This window comes from Antedon mediterranea, chromosome 5 (assembly GCF_964355755.1).
Source record: "Antedon mediterranea chromosome 5, ecAntMedi1.1, whole genome shotgun sequence".
Taxonomy (NCBI): Eukaryota; Metazoa; Echinodermata; class Crinoidea; order Comatulida; family Antedonidae; genus Antedon; species Antedon mediterranea.
The window spans coordinates 26212310-26237100 of NC_092674.1; the positions used below are offsets into that span (position 1 = coordinate 26212310).

Here is a 24791-nt window from a genome sequence, read left to right on the forward strand (position 1 = left end):
TCATTTAAAAATGCTAAATAAAGTCAGATGTTAAAACCACGATTTCCAAAAATTCATTTTTATTTATCCACTATAAACTTTACAAAAGTGTTTTTTTAAACCACACTCCAAATAAAACAAAGAAAATAATGATAGGACATTTGCAGAAAGAAGCAAACTTGCTCTGTTACCGGTATAACACGGTTCAAATTTTGGAACGTCTATATAAATTACTACGGAAATTCGGCCTATTTACGAACGTACGGAAATGAAGATAAATAGGGTACTACTGTACACGCATCGGAAATACAACACTATACGCACAATTATGATTTGGCCTAAAAATTGGACTTAGATTATGGAAAACCCCCGGCAAAACGCAATAATTATGGACAAATCGATTATTAGCCTTTGGCAATATGCCTAATATTTAAAAGGAATGAATATAGGCTATATTTCGTTTGTCGATGAATTTTTGAATTCATGTGTGAATGATTGATCCATTAGAGGTAATCTGTGATGGCTCAAGTAACACTGCTATGCGTGAGTAATTTGTGAATAACGTAGTATGCTACATACACGAGCAAGATATGTACTGTCGTTCATTGCGAGAGGAGGGGGAAGTCCGGTAATGTGTCATGAAAAATGTAACAAGTCAGAGATGAAATAAAATTACTAACATTTAGCTGATTATCGTTGTTTTAGTCGTCGTCAGAAGTTTATCGATCGACATCTATTTCTCAAGTGTAGTAGAGCGTTTCTTTGATTGAATAATTTTGTTTGTATTATAACACAAGTTCATTTTGGATTTTCAGTAAATTACCAATGGTTTATTCAAAGTCAAACTGTAACTAATCCCTCACTATTCAATCAAAATGTTATTATTATACTACTATATTGTTGAAAAATGGATTGCGTGACATGAAAATAGATTGATAGTAAAATGTAATAAAGATACGTTCTTATCTGGTTATTAGGTATGCATGCTCTGATAAAGCAGAGGATTATTTTGTAGCGTTCCATTTAAAATAAATTTTATTACAAAGAAATATTTTGGTTGTGAAGGTCGTTTTAACAATTAGGCTAATATCAAAACATTCAACAATGATAAAACGCCCTGCAACTCTGTAACTACTTTATGACTAAGCCTATCAAGTTCCGGCGGTCCGGATGGATATTGTAGGCCTATACGATGAAATGGAACTCAATTTCAATTTAGTGGCAGAAACAACATTTAGTATGAAATTAAGGCTGTTGCCCGGGCCACAAGGGAAACACTCCTGGGTCCGCCCCTGGCTATAATAAGCATTGAATTTTCCTTCTCACCCAAATTGTGCTTTTGGGGGGGGGGGGGGGCTTGTAACTTGAACGCAAAACAAAATACCGAGTGAATGATCAAACAATCGGCGGTGGTTCCGCACACAGAGCACACGCGCATCTAACATACGGCAAACAAATAGTCCACGTGTGTGAGGAGGAGGAAAAAAGAACGATCGTTTTGTTCAATGGTAGCATGCTGCATGAGAGTGTTTTTTCCGGCCAATTAGAGGTGCCATTTATCATGAATGTTATGTGCGAGAGTATCATTTCCGGCCATCAAGAGGTGTCATTTAACAAAATTCGCCTTGGGACAGTGACCCAAATACTTAGTGTCCGAACCCCCCCCCCCCCCTTGACAGATCCTGGCTACGGCCCTGTACTCATTCTAGATATAGGCCTACGTTAACTCAAAAGTTAAAAGAAATAGTGTACAGACCATTGAGCAATATTTACGAATGTGTCCAAACGACTGTCGACTGATCAAGCCACAACTAAAGAGCTTCATGTTTGTTGAGATGAGCGACTAAAAACGGACGTTGTCCAAATAACTTCCTTTGTAAATAATAACAGTTTGTCTTGCTTCCCGACGGCTAAAATAACTTTTTTTTCCCGGCAGGTATTAGAATGCCTTGTTCTGGATTCACAGGTTCACAAACTTTTATCACGGTCATCATAAAACCGAATAACAGTAAATTTCAGAATTTATTAATATATTCAAAATCAAGAAAATAAAATCTGATGAACAAAACTTGGAAAATGCATGGATTAAGCTTAATCCATGGAATATGCTATTAATTCGTCAATGAGGTATGAGAGGTCTAACTGTATGCTATTATAGCTGATCGGTACTTATTTTTTACATTTTCTCTACAGCTCACTATGCCGGTCGGTTCGTCGGTCGGTCGGCAAACACTAACTCAAATTTTTGCACGCGACTGCAGCCATGTATATGGCCTTGTTTTCAGTTTCATGACAAATTCTGTAATAAAATGTCTTACCACATTAGACACCTGTATCATAGACAAAAATAATACATACGCCGATTATACATTAGACACCTCAGGCAAAAATAATACATGCACCGATAGGCGTCATATGTGTCACTGTATATAGAATTTGCCTGATACTGTGCAAAATGTGGAGATACACCATAGTACCATGGAGAAATAAGATTTCTCCATGGTAGTTCAGAGAATCGGCCGACATGTAATTTAATTAAATAAACTTGAGGTTATAAAAATATGGCATACAAAATATTTAAGGAGGCAAATTAATTTATTATGTAAATAAAAAATACTCTGAATTTAGCTTAAACTTGTGCAGTTATAATACAGTAGGCCTACCATTTAATTAAATAACTTAACTAGAAATATAGCATAAAATAATAAATGTAGACATTTAGAATAGCATTTTAGTAATGCAAATGTTGTATAGAATTATAATAATTGCCATATTATATTATTACACAGAACTAAATCACATCTTATGTAAACAAATATTTATCACAGCATCATTAATAATGTAAACAAATATATAGCAAAAAAATGTAGCATGAAATCATAATGTAAATGTAGCACAGATCCTAATAATGCAAAATATATATCATGACATCATAATGTACACAAAAAACATGTAACATGATATAATATAAACAATAAATGTAACATGATATAATGTAAACAATAAATGTAACATGACATAATGTAAACAAAAATGTAGCATAAAATCATAATTTGAAAAAAATGTAGCATGAAATCATAATGTAAATGTAGCAGAGATCCTAATAATGTAAAAAAAAATATAACATGAAATCATAATGCAAACAAAACTTAACATGACATCATAATGTAACACAAATTTAGCATGAAATCATAATGTAAACAAAAATTTAGTATGAAATCATAATGTAAACAAAAATATAGCATGAAATCATAATGTAAACAAAAATGTAGCATGAAATCATAATGTAAAGGTAGCAGGGATCCTAATAATGCAAAATATATAGCATGAAATCATAATGTAAACAAAAATGTAGCATGACATCATAATGCAACCAAAATATAGCATGACATAATGCAAACAAAATTTAGCATGACATAATGTAATAAAAAAAATGACAATATGTAAAGAAAAATGTTTCATTACATCATTGTATAATAATTTAAACAAAATGTAGCATGAACAGTAGTATTACTTACATTCTAATAAAACAAATGTAGCATAACATCATATTAAGTAAACAAAATAGAAATATATCTACAGTACTATCCGAATATGATCACAAGCCTCAAGTTTATCAACAAAAATGTAGCGCCATGTCAATCAAACACAAAATGTAAAAAATGTAGCAGAAATCATAATATAGTATACTAGTCTAGAAATATAGGATAAAATATTGAAAAAATATATCTATTTCATTTCAATCTTTTTATATTCAGCAAAATGGAATTATGAATAATTAAGTAACATAATCTATAGACTCAATATTTTACATGTATTTAAAGTACTGTTGGAATTCCCATTTGTGTACGTTCTCGATACCAACACCAGCTTGCTGATTGGCTAGCCTTATTTCATGTTCTTTAATAGCGACGAAACACTTGGTGAATTCTTCACCGAAAGCATTCCGAATGACCTCATCGTTTAAGAACGCTTCAATCGCGGTTTCCATGGTTATCGGTATCTCTTGCGTAGATGCAGGAACATCATCCTTCACATATGCAGATCCTGCGACATCATTCGGGAGCGGTAGTTTATTTTTGACACCATCCATTCCTGCAACAATTGTGGCAGCTAGTACTAAATACGGATTTGAACCTGCACCTCCCATACGATTCTCGATGTACGTACCGCTTTCTCCATTGACCTTCACGCGGAATGCGCATGACCTGTTGTCAAAACCCCAAGTAGAATTAATTGGCGCGAACGTGTAAGGTGTGTATCTCTTTCTACAGTTTGTGGTAGGTCCCATAAAAAGACTCAGTGCTGGTGTGTGATGGATCAACCCTGCTAACCAGTGCTTCATAACATCGGATAGGCCATCAGACGAGTTGGCATCATATGAAACACCTTTTTTACACGCTACATCCCATAACGAATGATTATAATGGCACGAAGAGCCACTTTTACCCCAATATGGTTTACTCATAAAGGAAGCCATTAAACCATGTTGCTTTGCGATCTCTTTAATTGAACATCTGTAAGTAAAAGCGTCATCTGCAGCTTTGATTCCAAACGATGGTTTGTACGTTATCTCGTGTTGTCCAGGTCCATATTCGTTTTCTAGACATTCAAGATCGATGCCAACTTTAGGCAGATCTCGAACTAATTGATGGATGAAGGGAGCACATTCATACATCCTAGTTGTCGATCGTATGTTATAATCATCAGTCACTGGCTTCATTGTGGCTGCATCAACGACATAAAATTCATATTCATGAGATGAAAGCAGACTATAACCCAACTTCTTTAGTTCTTCTACTTGTTTCCTGGCAAGAGTTCTTGGATGTGCAGTCACTTCTTTTCCTTCAAATGTTGGTTCCGTCAAAACTCTAGCAGTATTATCCCACCACGGGATAACTCTAAAAGTGTCGAGTCCTGGAAACATAACGGCATCAGGGTAGCCCTTTTCTTCATTGTAGCCGGATCCTTTGACTACGTTGGCCAAGGAATCCATACCTAGATGCCCAAGATAGAAGTTGAGACCCTTCTCTGCCTTTGACTTAAAGTGACGAGCTGCTATCATTTTTGAGCGAGATATACCAAACATATCGGTTTGTTCAAATCGAACTATCTCAATTTGTTTATCTTCAATTTCTTTTAAAATATCTTCCATCCTTACAATCTATTTAAAAACAATATTATACGGAGCGTTCAATGTTTTTTAATTTGGTGATATAGAAGATTAAAGGCCAGGTGCGGGCAAAAAATTTCTATTGATCATACATTCCAATAATTGTCGATCTATAGTTTCACCTATGTTTCATAATTTTTGGAATTTTATTTATGTTACACAAGCTTGTTGAAAATAAGCACTTTCTTATCAGTGGGGGGATAGTTCAAATTACACAGTAAAATCTCTATTCTTTTGTACACAAATTTTGTAAATAGAGAGGCATTTTAAAAAGCTATAAAAAATAAACGGTGTGGTAAAAAACGTTATCAGATGACTAAATATAGGTAATATAACTTGAATATTACATTTCTGATATTTTTATTCAACTTCAGATTTTTATTTTCATGCTATAGCAAAAATTATCCACCGTATATCCACCATCTTTTTTCACCTTCTAGGGAGTCACCAGACATGTTATTGCATTAGGTTAACAACCTAACTACTGAAAAAAAGTCTTCTTGGTTTTTATAGAAGAATTTAGCCAAATTTTGTATTTGACCATATTAAGGGAAATTCATATTTTTTCGTATTGATTTCTGTTACTAACATTTTATTTATGTACAATTAACCAAATATTATATTTAAATTCATGCCTGTACCTGAGCTTTAAAGGTTAGTAGTAATAGTATTATAGTACTACTCTAATGATTATGCACCCACCAATATCCTTTTATAAAAGAGAAGTGATTTTTGTATTTTTGTATTTGTGCAGCGAGGCCTGTATTTTTTGTAAGGAAGTAATGAAGGAAAAACATGATATGCCTTTAAAGTACTCAGTACATTATTCACAATTAATAAATAATAGAGTGCAGTGATGCAACAATAACATACTGCTTTTGTTGGATGATGCAATTATAGTCTGCAGCCAGAAATCCAGGTGTTCTGTTCACACGATAAATCAGGTTGTATACGAGTCGTAGCAAAATGGATTCGTCTTTTAAAGTTGCAGGCGGAAAAATATGGAATAACTTGCCAGCAGATATAAAACATTCACCCACGATTATGTCCTTTAAAGCTAGATACAGATCTCATTTCTTTTCATAACATTTAACTTCCAGTTTTTATTTTTTGTTGCTATTATTATTAATTGTAATTGTATAAGATTTAAATTTGTATCCGTTTTTGTCGACAGGACCACAATGTAAAACAAGTTTATTTCTACTTGATTGTGTATTATCCTGTATAAATATGTTGTTAAATAAATAAATAAATAAATAAAAAAAGAGGTCTAATTTACTCAATAGGACAGAATTTAATAGTCTATATTTTATTATTAATTAGCTTGCGAGACGTTACAACTAATAATAGGTCGCACACACTACTGTACAGCCAGCAGGACACTCTCCTAAACACACATGAAATGGAGGGCCTTGCCTACTATGAACATGGAGGAAAAATGTGAACGAGATGAAGAAACCTTAAAAAAAATTAACATACCTTTTTTAATGTTGCTTTCGTCGGTCGGTGTTCTGAAGAAACACAAAATGGTACTACCGTCTGATCTTTCGCGCACTTTTAAAATACAAACATTTAAACATAACATCAGTGAGTGTGCAAGTATTGTTTAGTGGTTTTGGATCTAATGTACTTGTATACCACCCTCAAGAGTCAAGTCAGTCCCTTTATTGATGATTTATAAACCGTATGGTTTTACCGTTATAATATCAATTGAAATATATCTCGACAATGCCGTAATAACTCTTGCAATAACAACTGATATTAGGGTATTTTTTTATAGCACAAACCTTTCTGTGTGAACTTCTATTGAAAACTTATGTAAACAAACAAAGAGTGTTCTCTGTTTTAAGTAAAAAAAATGTAAAAACTAAACGATGTAATGATAATATGATATTAAAAAACAGTCTAAGAGAGATAAAATGTTTTATACTGTATAATTAATTTATTATTTCTCTAACATCTTTAAATAATTACATAATTTTATAACATTCTTTGTCCATATATTAATGTATTTTTTAAACAATTTGTTAACTATTTTATTACAAACACGCATAACCGACTTTACTAATGCCGAACATTTTGCATGTACATATATTATATATTAACATAACATTTGCGTGATTAAAATAAAAGACATTTAAAATATTGAAAAATATAAAGAGCAAACATTTCTAGAAAAACACAACATGAGTGATCCCAAGGTCGAAGTTCAAATCAGATGTCAGGATTTATTTATAAAGTTAACTTATAAAAGTCTTTAGTATGAATTTGTGTAGAGCATGGGTGTATCCAGGGGGTTGCTTTTGTGCACACGCTCCCTTTTTGACGATAAGTTAAAATTATGACCTACATTTTGATATCTATATCAAACTAGGTTAGCACTTCCCCATTAGGCCTTTATGTGACAAATAAAATATTATGTCATATCACTACCATATTTGGGCAAATCACTACCATATTTGGGCAAATCACTACCATATTTGGGCATATCACTACCATATTTGGGCATATCACTACCATATTTGGGCACATCACACTTTTTTTGTCAAACCAATTTGATTAGTCTGTTTAGGCTAAGACAATATTAATTTTCTTATTTTTATGCCAAATAAATATCATTATTATGGTTATCATAGCATTCTGTGAAAAAAAAAGTCAGCAAAAAAGTAAACTAAAAATTACTAAGAGCAGAACAAACCCTTACCCAATACTTTACCCGCCACCAATTTTTAAAGATGTATTGTCTCTTGAAACACAAAAAATGAAAAAAAAAAAAAAAAATTCTAATTTTAAATGGACCATATCAAAGTAATATTAAAGTTATTCACTTTAAGTCGAAAATTCGAGTCAAAAACAACAAGTTTACATAATTAACAGGTAAATTAATTTGATTACATTTCGTCTCTAAAATCGTCACGAGTGAAAGTAAATAAAGATTTCAAACCATTAGTATGCATTATGCATGACCAGGACGACCTTTTTTCAGTAGTTAGGTAATTAACCTAATGTAATAACATGTCTGATGACTCCCTTGACGGTGAAAAAAATACAGTGGATAATTTTTGCTATAGCATGAAAATAAAAATCTGAAATTGAATAAAAATATCAGAAATGTAATATTCAAGTTATATTACCTATATTTAGTCATCTGATAACATTTTTTACCACACCGTTTATTTTTCATAGCTTTTTAAAATGCCTCTATTTAAAAAATTTGTGTACAAAAGAATAGAAATTTTACTGTGTAATTTGAACTAAGAAAGTGCTTATTTTCAACAAGCTCGTGTAACACAAATAAAATCCCAAAAATTATGAAACATAGGGGAAACTAAAGATCGATAATTATTGGAATGTATGATCAATAGAAATGTTTTGCCCGCACCTGGCCTTTAATAACTATTATGATACTTTCAAATAACCCACTTTTTTTCAAAATATTAAACAAAATTTTTTTGTTTAATTAGTCAAAGGGACAATACATCTTTAACAAAACAAGACAAATTATACAAGACAAATATTGAATAAAAATGAAAGAGAGGGGTATGAATGTTGGATATGAGTAAAATTGTTTAAAAACACCATTTCCTTCCCACTACAAAATTTGTCTCTGAAGATACGGAGACTACTTAATTTGAATACAGATTAATTATATCAGTTTTAGTTATAACAGAAACACAAAGGTAAAATATAAGATATATTTACACCAAAAGAAGAACTATGAGTCTCGAAAACATGGCTTCTAAATTATTTACAAACCAATTCATTTTTTAAATGACTCCTAAAACAATGGCAGTAAAGTAGCACTTTCATAGTTAGATAACTTGTGCTTTTTATACTATTAGTATTAGTTATACTGGCTATGGTATAAATATACATTTATATTATTATTATTTAGTTGAGAGCAGAGTCTAGTCTCAACAATGTTAAGTGTAGCTTCCACAATGATCGAGATAAGTGTAGCCTCCACAATGATCGAGATAAGTCTACCCTCAACATTTATCGAAATAAGTCAGGCCTCAACAATTATTGAGATAAGTCTAGTCTCAACAATGATTGAGATAAGTCTAACCTCCACAATGATCAAGATAAGCCTAGTCTCAACAATGATCGAGATAAGTCTAACCCCACAATAATCAAGATAAGTCTAGCCTCCACAATGATCGAGATAAGTCTAGTCTCAACAATGATCGAGACAAGTCTAGTCCCAACAATGATCGAGATAAGTCTAACCTCAACAATGGTTGAGATAAGTCTAGCCTCAACAATGATTGAGACAAGTCTAGCCTCAACAATGATCAAGAAAAGTCTAGCTTCAACAATGATCAAGAAAAGTCTAGCCTCAACAATGATTGAGATAAGTCTAGCCTCAACAATTATCGAGATAAGTCTAGTCTCAACAATGATCAAGATAAGTCTAACCTCCACAATGATCAAGATAAGTCTAGCCTCCACAATGATCGAGATAAGTGTAGTCTTAACAATGATCGAGACAAGTCTAGCCTTCACAATGATCGAGATAAGTCTAGTCTCAACAATGATCGAGATAAGTCTAACCTCAACAATGGTTGAGATAAGTCTAGCCTCAACAATGATTGAGACAAGTCTAGCCTCAACAATGATCAAGAAAAGTCTAGCCTCAACAATGATCGAGATAAGTCTAGCCTCAACAATTATCGAGATAAGTCTAGTCTCAACAATGATCAAGATAAGTCTAACCTCCACAATGATCAAGATAAGTCTAGCCTCCACATGATCGAGATAAGTGTAGTCTCAACAATGATCGAGACAAGTCTAGTCTCAACAATGATCGAGACAAGTTTAGCCTCCACAATGATTGAGATAAGTCTAGCCTCCACAATGATTGAGATAAGTCTAGCTTCAACAATGATCAAGATAAGTCTAGCCTCAACAATGATCAAGAAAAGCCTCAACAATGATCAAGAAAAGCCTCAACAATGATCGAGATAAGTCTAGTCTCAACAATGATCGAGATAAGTGTAACCTAAAAAATTATCGAGATAAGTGCAGTCTCAACAATGATCGAGATAAGTCTAATCTCAACAATGGTCGAGATAAGTCTAGACTAAAGAATGACGCTATAAGTGTAGCCTCAACAAATTACCACACTAATGGAGTCGAGTTACTGTAAGTGTACCCTAAAAAATGACCAGAGGTAAGTGAACCTCAATGAAGTGTTCCTTCAATAACAAAGGTAATTGTGAAGTTATGTAATTATTTTATTATTTGGCCAAGTGTGGCCAAAACAATAACCAAGCCTCTCATGAAAGGCAACCGAGCTGCACATGGCCTATGTTGAATTACCCACAAATGTGTCTTCATAACTAAACGTTGAAGACACTGAGACAGGTGACATGGGCGGAGTTGTAGGCGAGGAGGAACCGGTCTTTAATTGTTTGTAACAGGGCCGGCAAACCGGTGTGGGTCGTTGAGAATAGTGACCAGGTAGTGATGTCTGCTTGTCGATGCAACGTATACAAAAAACATGACCACAACGCCAGCAATGGTACTGAAAAACAATCGGAAAGAAATTCGCAAGAATGAAAACTACTCATGAAATTACATAAGCTTAAGTTTAAAAAACACAATTATTACGTAAAAATATTCCAACACTTACCTTTCTGCTGAAATGATCAAAAGGCGTTGCGCACGAACACTGCCGTATATTTCTGATCCTTTTCCAATCAATGCAAACCGACTCCATCGCTAAGTTTAATAAATTTGCCGATAAAATGTCATCGCTATCTGTACTATATCTCGTATTTTCTGTCTGTACTTCTTGCGTCGGTATATGCACTCCATTTTGTGTCATTGTATTTTCTTTATTTAATTGTTCATCACTTCTTTCATGATTTAATACAGTTCTTTCATCTTCCGTTTCTTCTGTTACGTTCTCTTTAACAAGTTTTACCGGTTTTGTTTCAGTTTTCTTTCCTAATAACTTCTTAAGTTGTCCTATTTTCTGCAAAACATGATATTATTTTGATTACAGATGTATTGTCTTCCAAAACATGAAAAATGAAGATTAAAAAACATTAAATCTACTATATTGTAGTTTTAACAAAGTTAATCACTTCCATAGAAAAAAAAAAATAAAAAAAATTATGTTATCACTTATTAAATAACAAAAACAGTTAATTTCAAACAAAAATCCATTGGCAGGATAAGTTTTTTCAGGTAAATAATTTTTTTTTCTGATTTTTTGGTCAAAGTGAGTAACTACAGTATTATGGGACATTAAAATGCCATATTAAAAAAATAAATATAAAAAATTGTTTTTCAGGGGGACAATATATCTTTAATTGTTATTGCTCTTCTTGTAAAGAATATACTTATATTCCACATAATTAACATTTGTATGGAAATTCAATGCAGAAACAATTTATATACCCTCACATTTAGAATGGCCACATGGTAAGGAGAGATGAAATAAATTTATTTTTTATTTAAAAACAATAATACGTACATCTTCAAGAAATTTTTTATGGTCAGAAAGTGATGATGAGCGGTCCTTCATGGCACTTAGCACGTCTTGTACAGATTCTCGCGGGTGAAGACCATTCTCAAAGCGGTTGTACATCCCACGCCAAAGTCTAAAATATATGTAAAATAATTTGAGCAAAAAGTTGACATTCCTTGAGCCCTAAACTCTGTCTACACTATCAAACATTATGTGACAAAAAAGTGTGATGTGCCCATATATGGACATGATGATGTCATATAACTACCATATTTAGGTATATCATCACCATATTTGGGCACAAATCGTGTATTAAACAATTAAGCCAATCAAGGTGTTACAGCTAAAGCCTAGATCAGTTCTAGACAAATCCAGAATTGTACAGATCGACTTATAAACTAATCAGTATAAGAGATTGACTGGTAGGGCATTATTGAAGAAATAGGGCATTATTGAAGAAATAATGCCCTAGAAAATATATACAAATTTTGTTTGTTTTGGTGTGTGCATATTACAATACACTTACTTGAACATTTGTGGACTTGTATTTGGTTTCAGAATTCCCTTGGTGACTGGATGGTCTCTACGATACAATGGGTTCACATAGTCTGACAAACGATTTTTCATGTAACCCCATAATGAATATGTTCGTTCTGACAATCTGCAATAACACAAGATTTAGGTTCATTCATTCATCAGTGGAAAATTACTTCAAATATACAAAAACAATTACAAAGTGTCACATCACTTTCGTACTGTATACTGACAATCATTCAGTGCCCGAACGGCAGATGGGTATGACCAACTAGCCATCCATTCATAGAAGTACTTATGTAGCACCTATCTGTACGGCAACTACAGAATGTGACCCAAGACATGACCACGACTTTTAGTTGATAGAAGATTGAAAAAATTATTAAGAGTAGTTGTACAGTACGTGGATGAAATATATAAATATTTCAATAATGTTTACATTCTAGGCATACTAACATTAATGTTAGTATAAAAAATGTTGAGTTAATTTAGATATAAGGACGAAAACCAGGTAAAATTATGTAATAAAAATTATATATTTCTATGCAAAAATTTGGGCTTCTTTTGTAAGATGAAAAGTTTAGTGTAAAAATATGGACACAAGATTTGAAGTAAAAGCGATGAATTACCTAGACTCGCCTCTCTTTTTCTCACAATTGCCAAGAAACGTCCCAAACTGACACGAGTACACATGGTCATGCACTTCCAGTAGGAATCGTTCGTTAAACTGGAATGCGCATGGAAACTGCTCCATCAAATGCCAGACGCCCTCTATGAACTGCGTGAACACAGGTGATTGCTCTTTTGAATCAAAATTAATGAGACCGCATCGATCAAGAAATTTGTGACCAAATGCTAGCCATTCTTTTTCTACTAGTACCTGTAATAAAAGGAAAATATGTTTTTAACCAATCATATGGCAAAGACACACTTAGGCACACCATGGAGATCTATTTTTATACCTCCATGGGCACACAATACAAAATCAACCAATCAAATTGCAAGGATACACTTAGGCACACAATACAAAATCAACCAATCAAATTGCAAGGATACACTTAGGCACACAATACAAAATCAACCAATCAAATGGCAAAGATACACTTAGGCACACAATACAAGATCAACCAATCAAATGGCAAAGATACACTTAGGCACACAATACAAAATCAACCAATCAAATGGCAAAGATACACTTAGACACAAAATACAAGATCAACCAATCAAATGGCAAAGATACACTTAGACACAAAATACACAATCAACCAATCAAATAGCATGGATACACTTAGGCACCCAATACAAGATCAACTAATTAAATGGCAAATTGTACACTCACCTGAAAACCTTGAATCGTTCTATAGTATGGGTCTAGTATCATTCCTGCAAGGGAACATGTCTGTGCTGTACGGTCCCAACCATCTGAGCAATGTACTAAAACACTAACAGCCTCTTCAGACACAGCCTACAAACAGACACAGATTCTTTTGGTAAAAAAACATTATAACCTCTATTATTTCGACACAAGGAAGTGTTCTTTTGATATAGGTGTGTCCCTTGAATAGGGTTGTTTGTAGTGTTGAAACATATATTTCCCTTCATTTGGTATTGTCCCCTTAATAGCGGTGTCCCCTGGATAGGGATGTCCTAGAAGAGGGGTTGAACTATAAAAAGCAGTATTGATATTAAAAACTACAATTTAGTCAGAATAATCTTAGAGACCATTTATCTTCACAGGCTAGTAGAGTATATCCAGTTTGAATTTATATTACAATATATGCCGCTACGATCAAGGGTTAAAGGTCAGTTTTTATAATTTTTGATTCTTAATCCCGAGGATGATTAAAGCATATTGATCGAAACGTTTGGAAACTCAACAGTTCTTTTATTTTGCTCTGAAATATTCATACAATAAATTTTAAAAAGCAAACTTAAATCTTTGAATAATATGTAATGCGAGTGAATGCATATCTAAAAGACATCTGTTGATGCATTTATTTTTCATACTTATTTAACTGTTCATAAGCTAATAATCCATGTAACTGATGGTTTACATATCTGTACCATTTTATAGCATTAGTAGAGATTTTATGACGATTCACAATGAAAAAAAAATCATATTCAAGAATCAATTAAACCAAATCTGATAATGGATATGGGTTCTGCTATATTTTAAAATTCTTATTTGAAGTGTTTTGTATTTGTTGTCTTTTTTTTGTCCTCTAAGCTGGGATGTTTGTTACATTCTTATATTTTATATTTGAAATAAAGGATGATTTTATATATACCTTAGCTATAAATAATGATGTGTCCATGACTGCTTTGATATGCTTTAACCAACCACTGTTTTCAATTCCACTTACTAATGCTTCCATACTTGGGTTTTTCAATTCACATACTAAAAAAATGATATAATTAGATATTCTCACATTCTTTATTTTTCAATACCAAAGAATACAAATTTTGTTGTTTCTGTTTTCACTCGTAAGTCAGAATTTACTAGTCTTATCTAGTACATCTAGAAGAGATTGAATAAAGAAATGAGTTTAGGCAGAGGTCCCAACTTGGGAAAGTCCATTCGCAGGAGATTTTGTCGTGAACCACATTCAATTCGTCGGGGCGTCGAAAGTCAACGCGCGGGGAATCAAAAATCAACACGCGTGTCGTTTACGTCTCCTAATTAACTAAATATGTTACATATACAGTATATACAATATTTACACATAAGTTGGTTTAATTTTTACATAGGTTTATCCATCATTATTTTTACATTCTTATTTTTTTTATGGACACATCCTCAGTACAAAGAATTTAAAAAATATATACTGTATTTTAACTAAAATTCAGTATATAAAATAATTTAACTTAATTACATAATGTACAATATTTACACATGATAGTATTGCCCAATAGAATTTACTCATTTTTTTTAGGCACAGGCCTAGCATAGGGCTTCTACTATACTAGGCCCTAGCTAGCTACCATTTTAAAACCCAAAAACAATCGAAATAAACTATTCCGAATCCGTCTTATGCTACATTACGCGAGTTAACATATTATTTCAGATGAAAAACATTGAGTTTTATATTGTTTTATCCATACGTAATTACACTGGCATTAAAGATATAACATTAAAATGTAGGCCGTTTATGAGCTATTTCGCCGATTTCTTATCGCTGGGAAATTCCCCACCATCGACATCGATCGATCGAGGAGTAGGCCTAGGCTAGAATAGAATAGAGGCCTAGCGTGCATGCCGGAACGGGTGGATTATTGCAATATAAATAACAAGTTTGAACAAAAGAGCTTACGACAGTCTTAGGTAAATTTTTATTAAACGTAGGCCTACTTGCTTGGCGAATCCATATGCCTTTTAAATCATTTGAACATGTTCGTATTATCGGATCGTACAGTAAAACCAAATAAAACACCGTCTCAACAACCTCGTGCGATGTGCGATCTGTTGTTCTTTGCAGCGGATCAACATTGGTAGAGTCCATTAATTATGAGGGTGTTTAAAAATGTAATAACTATTAAAAACGTGTCTCAACCACTGTGTAATCAAAGCGTTTATTTAGTTAAAACTTGAATCCTCCCAAAATTGATAATCGCGTATTCCGGTTACCACGTGATTGATTCACGGTTGGTTGCACGCTTCTTTTTTTTTCTACGTCCGGCGTGTAGTACCGTGCATGTTTATATTATTGTTAAGGCAGTGCATACAAATAAAAATACAATAATAGACCACGGAGACTGCATGAATAGACATTGTTTCAACATCCTGCCTCACTTTTGTATTGACTATTGTTGACCTGGGCTGAGCCTGGGTGTAACCGTAAATCAATTTGGCCAAAAATATGGGAAAATTTGAAAATGTGGACTTAGTACATTTTTCAAGACGAGTAGGGTTTTAGACGAACTAGCACCGTGGTTGGCAGAATCAACATGATGTGACCATAAAGCGTGGTTCCCACTAGCGACGCAGCGCAGCGACGTATTAATGCAAAGTGCTGTATTGCGTAATCACGTGGGAACAGATGACGCAACAGTGCTGCAAACATCGCAGGTTTGATTTCGTGCAGACCACGCAAACACAATTATTGGAAGGGCATTTTCTTGAGTAGGTTGCGTCGCTAGTCGGAACCATGCTTTAGTGAAGAAGCATGTACTTGAAAAGTGTAACATCTAAGAGACAACATTGGTTATGGAATACTCTATATAAATACATTAACATTAGGAAAAGCAAATAATATAAGAAAAAACATTAGTGTATTATGTATTGGTTTCAATTTCCATGTATATAATATTTTTTTTTTTATTTATTTATTTATTTATAAACTTATTTACATGGATGACATTTTCATTAAAAATAATGTTCTTACAAATGGTCCATGATAAAAGAAATGTATGCATATAGTGAATAGTCATAAGTTACAAAACATTTTTTTGTTGTTTTAGATTATAGAAAGATATACAAGAACATTTTAAATACAGATACAGAATTAATAATTATAATAATTATAAACAGTAGTAAGTAAGTACATCGCAATTACACAGGTTCTCAAGTTGAGGTTTCTATATAAATACATCATTTTTGTTGTGTTTCACCAATGACACACATTCTCATAATGACAGACTTACCTTCAATAAGCTTTTGTAGACTGTTTCTCATAACATGAATGTTTTCAATTCCTATGAATTTAAACTTAATATTTGAATAAAAATCTGTGTTTTCGTAACCTTTCCCGGAGGCTTTGTTTACCATTGCATTAATCTGAAAATAAAAAATAAAAAATCAACAATCAGTCAAGAGTCGTATTATTGTGTATTTAAAAAATGTTTGATTTTTTTTAGATCATAATTTTACAAATGACACTCAATTTGTATTCCACTTTTAAAAAATACAGATGTCTATGGAAGGCAATACCTGCCAAAATAATGTGTATATGATGCATATGAAAGGCAATCTCTGCCAAAATAATCCGTATATGATGCATATGAAAGGCAATCTCTGCCAAAATAATCCGTAGTGCTTTATCTTTTTTGTTTTTATTGATAATTGATCGATGCCAATTTTTAATTGTCATTTGGTCCCATTTTCACATATTTAGTAGTTTTGTTGTATGTACTAAAGGGTCTTTCGAAACAGGTGTAAAAGCCTCATAACACAAGATGTATGTAAACGTACCTTAGGCCTAGTATCAACAACATACATGAATGTACTCTTAGGGTTTGATTTAAGTATAGCTTGTAGCATCTGTTCATCTTCTAAGCACCTTGCACTGAATCCAGCAAGTGGTTGGCTGCACCGTGTTATAGTAGCCTAAAAACACAAAAACAATAGGGTACTCAAGTGAAAAAAAACAACATGGTTACTGAATAGAGTAGCCTTCAGAACAGATTTGAGCATGGTGGTAATAAGTATTTATCACAAAGAAAATAATTTTGTCCTTTGATGTGTGTTTGATTAACACTACAGTATATACATTCAGTATCATATTCTTGTACAAAAGAGGAAGAACTTAAATTAAATCATCTTTTGTATCTAATAACTCCTTACTTATCTTGATGAAGAATAACTGTACTACATACTTTGATATTAAGATCATTATTTAGTTTCAGAAAAGAACTAGATGAAAATAAATTCACAAGTCAAATAAATTGATTAGAATTAGTAAAGCTCTGTCTCAATATCGAACTGTTTTGGGTTTAAAAAAAAAAGTGTGATGTGCCCAAATATGGTAGTGATATGCCCAAGTATGGTACTGACATCATGTCCATATATGGGCACATCACATTTGTTGTCACATAAAGTTTGATAGTGTAGAGAGCTTAAGTAATATTAGAAAATGTAAGTTAAATGAGAAAAACACTGAAACAATCCCCACCAAGTTCATACTATATGTTACAGACATTAATAAGCTCCCAATAACAATAACAAAAAATGAATAAAATATGAGCATACATAGTTGTCTCGATGGAGATACGACAAAACTGGCAGTCGCCCTCTACTTCTAAAACTTGCGCTACCGACAAGCACAGGAGTTGTTGCCGATGTGGGAACATAAATCTGTCTTGGATACGTGTCACAAATCTTTAAAAAAAGAAACACATTCGGTTAACACTCTTAAAAATTAATTAGAGGCCATTTCTGTCAAAATTACTGTGAGAACTATGGAAGGCAATCAATGACAAATAATTTGTAGATAACATAGATGGAAGTGATTCATGGCAAAATATAACATTTAGGTAACACTCTTAAAAATTGACGATGGCCATTTCTGTCAAAATGATGTACTTGTATGTGAGAACTATGGAAGGCAATCAATGCCAAATAGTTTGAAGATAGCATAGATGGAAGGCGATTCATGGCAAAATATAACATTTAGGTAACACTCTTAAAAATTGATGATGGCTATTTCCGTCAAAATGATGTACTTGTATGTGAGAACTATGGAAGGCAATCAATGCCAAATAGTTTGAAGATAACATCTATGTGAGGCAATTCATATCAAAATAATGTGTAGATGATGGGTTATATTTACATGATAGTTATCGTTGATGCCTGAACGATGCCAATTCTCGTTTGGTATTCCCATACGTGCATACTCCATCTCCATATCCATTATCCCCCACCCTTCTGATATCGGTGTATCAATGCTGGCCGACTTATAGTGGAAAGCATACAAATCTCCAAGACGACCTGTAAGTTAAAAGTTTGCATAAATTAATATCTTCTTTAAATGCTCAAACGCAGGAAAAGGGCTGATGTTGCTCTGTAAGTTAAGCTCTGTCTACACTATCAAACTAGTTTCACAAAAAAATGCCCATTTGGACATGATGGATGATGTCACATCACTACCATGTTTGGGCATATCCATACCATATTTGGGCACATCACACATTTTTGGTCAGACTAGTTTGATAGTGCAGACAAAGCTTAAAGCTTGAATTAAATATTTACCTGGCCTAGATAATTTTAGCAGTGACTTGTAAAGAGATTGGCAGTCTTTTTCTCTTGGTATTATGAAGGTCGCCAACTGGAAGGTCTTACAGCGTATCTGGAGAGGGGATCCTGCCGTCGTTAGAGCAAGCTTCTCCACAGATGCAATGTGCATGTGTAATATCTATAAACAAATATTAATTTAATACAATTATTTAATGGCTTTGGGTTATAGGTCTAATGATAATGTACTAGATTATGAAATAGTAACAGTGGCATAACACAGAGGCCTGAGGTCCCGTAAGTGGCCCTCCAATGCTGGAGGCCTCTGGCATTTTAGCAAGTTAGCAAGTGAGCACTCATAGCCGTTACACCACTAAATTCATTCAATTCATTCAAAGTAACATTTATTTTCTTCAAAATAAAACAGTCAACAAAATGGTGTAAAGAAAGGTAATATGATTGAAGAAGGCATGATCAAAAAAGTAAAAAGCTTGTGACAGACATGCCTAAACAAAGATTAGATAAAAACAACACGAAAAAAGAAAATAAATAAATAAATTAATTAATTAAAAAAATAAAGAAATAACAATATAAAAAATTTACATAACATGGGTTAAACTAAATAAGTAAAATAACAAAAAAAAAAAAAACAATTTTGGTATAAATAAAGAATTGATTCGTCTTTTTCTTGTTACTCTAATCTAATAAATACTAAAGAATCAATACAGTATATCCTGTGTATTATATAATAATAAAAATTCAATTTAATATAGCACAAAATGCAGTGTGCCTCTAATCAACAGAAAAATAAATAAATTATTAAACTGGTGTATTTTCCAATATTTATCTATTTTGCTCTATTACTGTATCAATTTTATGTACAAAACTACTTCTTTTTTTATATTATGAATTCTTTCTTTTTCTTATGTGGTTTAAATTCAAATTCCTTACAATAGATCTTGGATTTACATTCCATTAAATTAATAACAGGAAGGAAGATCTACCAATTTACATTACAGGATATCATTATAAGGAAACTTAATACTTTATTTATTTTACTATTATTAAAATGCAGATAAGAAAATTATTTGTACATCTTAATACAAGATATTTTTTTATAGTTTTTACTACAACATTCTGTTCAATGGCTTACAATATTGTCACTGCAGGTGAAGTAAAATCATTTTAATATAAAGGAATATGTTTTTTTATCCGGTTTAAAAATATGCCACTTAGCTATGAGTAAAGATCCTGTTACGTCAGAACTAATCGGTGTAATACACAGTTCTAATTATAACACTCCAACATCCTTTAATTATGACTTTTCAAAATAGCATGCCTCTTAATAGAGAACATTCTATCTACACTACTATAAAACTAGTTTAAAAAAATAGGTAATGTGCCCAAATATGGTAGTGATGCACAAATGATATTGATATGACATTGACATCATCATGTCCATATAGGGACATCATCATATCCATATGGGCACATCACATAAAGTTTCATAGTGTAGATACAGCTTAGTAAAGTAATTATATTGAGACAGTCACACAGGTCAGTAACAATGTTCTTATAAAAACTCACCAACACAAGGAGACTGTTAATATAACTAAAGCTAGATTGAAGATACATATTTTGCTTTAAAAGTTTTCTGTTAAATGTCAGATGACAGTTCTCAATGACAACATAAACTAAAAGTGTGAACAAGCAGGGTGAGTGACAAACTGACTTAATTAACTTAATTAGTTCTTGTGTGCTATTTCAAGTGTTAAGGTCTGTCTACACTATCAAACTTTATGTGACAAAAAAATGTGATGTGCCCATATGGACACAATGATGTCATATCACTACCATATTTGGGCATATCGCTATTAATTATTATATTTGGGCATATCACACTTTTTGTCACATAAACTTTGATAGTGCAGACACAGCTTTAAGCTAAGTGGTCAATATCAACAAAATAAGTACAGTATATAATTATTATTAATTATTCACATTTACTAGCCCAATAGACACAATAAGTGTTGGCAGTGATAAGCCAAGTCTTGCTTTAATGAAATAACTAAATCACAAATTAACAAACATAGGCCCTAACCCAACACTTGTGAAAACAGGGAATTTTTAATTACAGGTCAAATTTTGGTCACAAACTTACGTCATAACTTCCTGTTCCCTTGTTGAAGGTTTAGTTTTTTTTTCAAAATGATATCATCAATTTGGGATGCAGAGACGTCGTAAGCAATAATCACATACATCTTGACGATACCCTACGTCACATGACCACCGAGTCACTAATTAACGCGATAGATCTAAGCGGTACGATCTGTGTCCAAGGCACTAAATTTATCATCAGTCATCCTTGAATTTTTGGTATGTCATAAAATGTGTACATATAATTAATACTACAGCACTGGTTAAATTACAAAGCAAAAAACTTTACCCAGGTCTCCTTCTTGCCAGCTGGATCAGAGAATATTAAGTGTGTTGCCGTTAAGTACAAAGCCCCCATTGCTGGCTTCCGTGAATGAAACCGATCAACAAGTCGAACATTATCAATCTTTAAAATAAAATATGTTAAAAGTTTACAGGCAAATATTGGAGGTTAACATCTAATAATTTTTTTTTTCCAATAAAAAAAAAAGAAATAGTACTTAATTACATTTTTTTGTTCTTATGAAATTTTAAACAAACTAGTGATCAGATTTGTTTTCAAATGTAAATTTTTTTTTGTGATATAACGTTTCATAAAACTGAAATAAATTGGCATCAATGTAATTATAATGACATTTGTCAATGTCATTTTAATAATATTAATAGAGTGCAAAATGAGGCCTAGGCCTACATCAGCCACCTAATTTCCTGCCATGAAGATGAATCATGTATAAAAATACATGCAATGTTAATTTACAGAATGATATATTACTAATACACTACCCAATTCCATAACAAGAACAAAGAAATTACAGGTCAGATATTGACAATAATTTTGTAGCCACATGTTTTTGTAAAATCTTGGAACCTACTGCACTTTCACACCTAATCTTCACTATCACTGCTGCACTGTTTTAAAATTGGGTTATTTGTATGTAAAGAGATTGAGGTGTGAAAGTTCAGAACAGTAGAGTTAGTAGTACTCCAAAAATATATCATTAAAATATTAATTTCATGTTTCTTAAACATCATTATTTATTTAATATTATTAATATAATTATAAACTAAAAATGTGCAGGCCTATTATTATATAATTCAGGTTTAGCCTAGGAGCTATAGTAATTATAATAATATTTTATATATTAAAAATAAACAATTTCCATACATCAATTTTAAAATAATAACACATGTTTTGTTAATTATCCCAGGCCCAAACATCCAGCACTCTAGGCCCTATCTCCTAGGCAAGGGCTTATCAATCAATCATGACTGTCACTGTCAGTCTCAAGTTCAACAATTCTAAATAAAACACACACACACAGTAATCTCTAGACCTAGCCTGCTGGTGGTAGGAAGCTCTATATAGCCTACTCTCTAGGTAGGCTAGGCGGCGCTAATGCAGTTTCGTACCCACCCCTTAAAATTACTCAAAATGATTTCAATACTTCATCTAGCCTACTCACGAGTTGTCTACAGCATTCAGCAAGCATAAAATGGTAAAATATCGATAATTTCTTATTTATAACTATTTTTAATCAATTAATAATTGAGCACCCTTCAGAAATCCATCGCCAGCTTTAGCTTCGCGAAAATCATCGCTAGGCCTGCCGATGAAAGTACGGAGGCCTCATAGGGCATCGATCTATAGAGGACGCTGTTATGATCATATGGCGATAATAAAATATTTTTTACATGTTCCTCGTGAAACGGATTTTAAGTTTTTTTCATAAAGAAATATTTTGTGTTTAATTATGTTGTTAATTTTTAGAAATTCTATTTATTTTGAATGTTGTGTGTTATTGTCTTGTCAAATTATATTTTTTGTAAGGGTCCCTAATGATCAGCTTCGACTGGATGGACCACCCTCATAAAATATTGTTGAAATAAATTAATGAATAGTTGCTTCATTATTTAATGTTTAATTTGATTTTATTTTAATAAACACAACAGGAAAGAAGATAAAAAAGAAGAAATGAAAGACATGAAATGATGTATTCAGTGTCAGCAGAAGTAAAATAAATTCTAGTAATTAATTGATAGGAAACATTTTTATTATAATTATTGTATTACTGTACATTACATTTCAATAAATTATATCTTTCTGTTTTTGTTCCCTTTCTGTTTTTGTTGCATTTCCTATTTCCATGTATTGGAAGAGGTCTTTCATAGGTGAATAAAAAATGTTAATTAACAATAATATACTTCTATAAAATCTTAAAACAGGGAAACCATTAGCGTTTCTAGTATAGCTAGTGATAACAAATACTAAAACAATTAATTCGTTATAGCTTGATTATTGTGTTATAACATTAACAATGTAACTCAGGAATGAAGTACTGTAATTCTTTTTATTCATTTCATTTATTTATTTGACTTACAAACCATAATGTAAAATAAACTAAAACAGAGGAAAATTGGTCAGTACTTATATCTTCAAGAGTCAGCAGTTCCATATTTATCTTCTTTTCTGTGTGAAATTTTACTAGTAAAATGAAAGAACAAATTAAAAACATGATGATACCCACAATGATGAATACAGCAATTGTATAGTACAATATTTCTTTTCTTTATTAAAAATACGAAACGCATGTCGGAAATAATGAATATAATTATTTGGTGCGTGCTTTAAACGTTAGTAAATACGCCCTCTATAGAACGCAACTGTTTACTCTATTAATAGAGTTAATGTCCTGTGAGGCCTCCGTACTTTTATCGGCAGGCCTAGCGATGATTTTCGCGAAGCTAAGCTGGCGATGTATTTCCGAAGGGTGCTCAGTATTAATTGATTAAAAATAGTTTTAAATAAAAAATTATCGATTTTTTACAATTTTATGATTGCAGAATGTTGTAGACAACTCGTGAGTAGGTTGGATGAAGATTTTGAATAATTTTAAGGGGTGGGTACGAAACTGCATTAGCGCCGGCTAGGCCTACGTACCTAGTCGCTATTATTAGGCTAAGGCACTAGCTAGGCCTATATGTAGGTCTACTATTATTCCATTTTAGGCCTAGGTAGGCTAGATCCTACTCTAGAGGCAACTACTACTGGCCTGGCTAGCTAGGCCTAGTTAGGTAAGGCCTAGTAGTAGAGTTTAGATACTCTGCCACGACTGGCCTGGCTGGTGGTTCCCTCTGGCTGGCCTGGGTAACTTTATAGGCCTAAATTTCGCCAGTTCTAGTTATAACGTTATCAAAAGTACATTCTTACCTTTGGAGTGGTAATGTGCTCCATGATTTACTAGTATTAAATACTGACAGCTGTGTAAATTAAGCCAGAGTGCTCCAAAATGATGACAAATGTTGACTTTTCATACGACTCGGTCAACGAAAAAACGAATTTACAAGTTACAAATACTTCCGGTGTTTTCACAGCAGCAGCAGTCAGGGGGGTCAGGCTCCTCCTACTTTTCTAAACATCATTTTTATTCTTTAGAAAAAAAATTACTAAACACCTCTATAAAAACTGTAAAGTGTAATAAATTATTCTGTTACTTTTTCGTCTTCATTTGTGTGAAAACTGTTGA

General features: G+C 32.6%; 2 protein-coding genes across 2 annotated transcripts; both read right to left on the reverse strand.

The window, feature by feature from the left end:
* Positions 1-3735: 3735 nt before the first annotated feature.
* LOC140049258 (lengsin-like) lies at positions 3736-6768 on the reverse strand. Its single transcript, XM_072094103.1, has 2 exons — positions 6632-6768; positions 3736-5143 (listed from the first exon to the last, which is right to left on the reverse strand). Exon 2 carries the CDS (start codon positions 5132-5134, stop codon positions 3788-3790), a length of 1347 nt encoding a protein of 448 aa, XP_071950204.1. The 5' UTR covers positions 5135-5143; positions 6632-6768; the 3' UTR covers positions 3736-3787.
* Positions 6769-7107: 339 nt separating this feature from the next.
* Positions 7108-24586, reverse strand: LOC140050119 (phosphatidylinositol-3,5-bisphosphate 3-phosphatase MTMR6-like). Its single transcript, XM_072095160.1, has 14 exons — positions 24476-24586; positions 21557-21673; positions 19129-19291; positions 18710-18867; positions 18130-18258; positions 17353-17487; positions 16806-16938; positions 14453-14562; positions 13504-13629; positions 12794-13044; positions 12157-12291; positions 11637-11763; positions 10788-11132; positions 7108-10679 (listed from the first exon to the last, which is right to left on the reverse strand). Exons 1-14 carry the CDS (start codon positions 24497-24499, stop codon positions 10461-10463), a joined length of 2172 nt encoding a protein of 723 aa, XP_071951261.1. The 5' UTR covers positions 24500-24586; the 3' UTR covers positions 7108-10460.
* Between the last annotated feature and the right edge of the window lie 205 nt (positions 24587-24791).

Excerpts from the sequence above, each read along its gene's own strand:
- LOC140049258 (XM_072094103.1), bottom strand. The coding sequence starts at position 5,134 with ATGGAAGATATTTTAAAAGAAATTGAAGATAAACAAATTGAGATAGTT.
- LOC140050119 (XM_072095160.1), bottom strand. The coding sequence starts at position 24,499 with ATGGAGCACATTACCACTCCAAAG. Across the intron at positions 11,133-11,636 it reads ATAAAAAATTTCTTGAAGAT|AAAATAGGACAACTTAAGAA; the intron begins GTACGTATTATT and ends CATGTTTTGCAG. Across the intron at positions 10,680-10,787 it reads TTGATCATTTCAGCAGAAAG|TACCATTGCTGGCGTTGTGG; the intron begins GTAAGTGTTGGA and ends ATTGTTTTTCAG.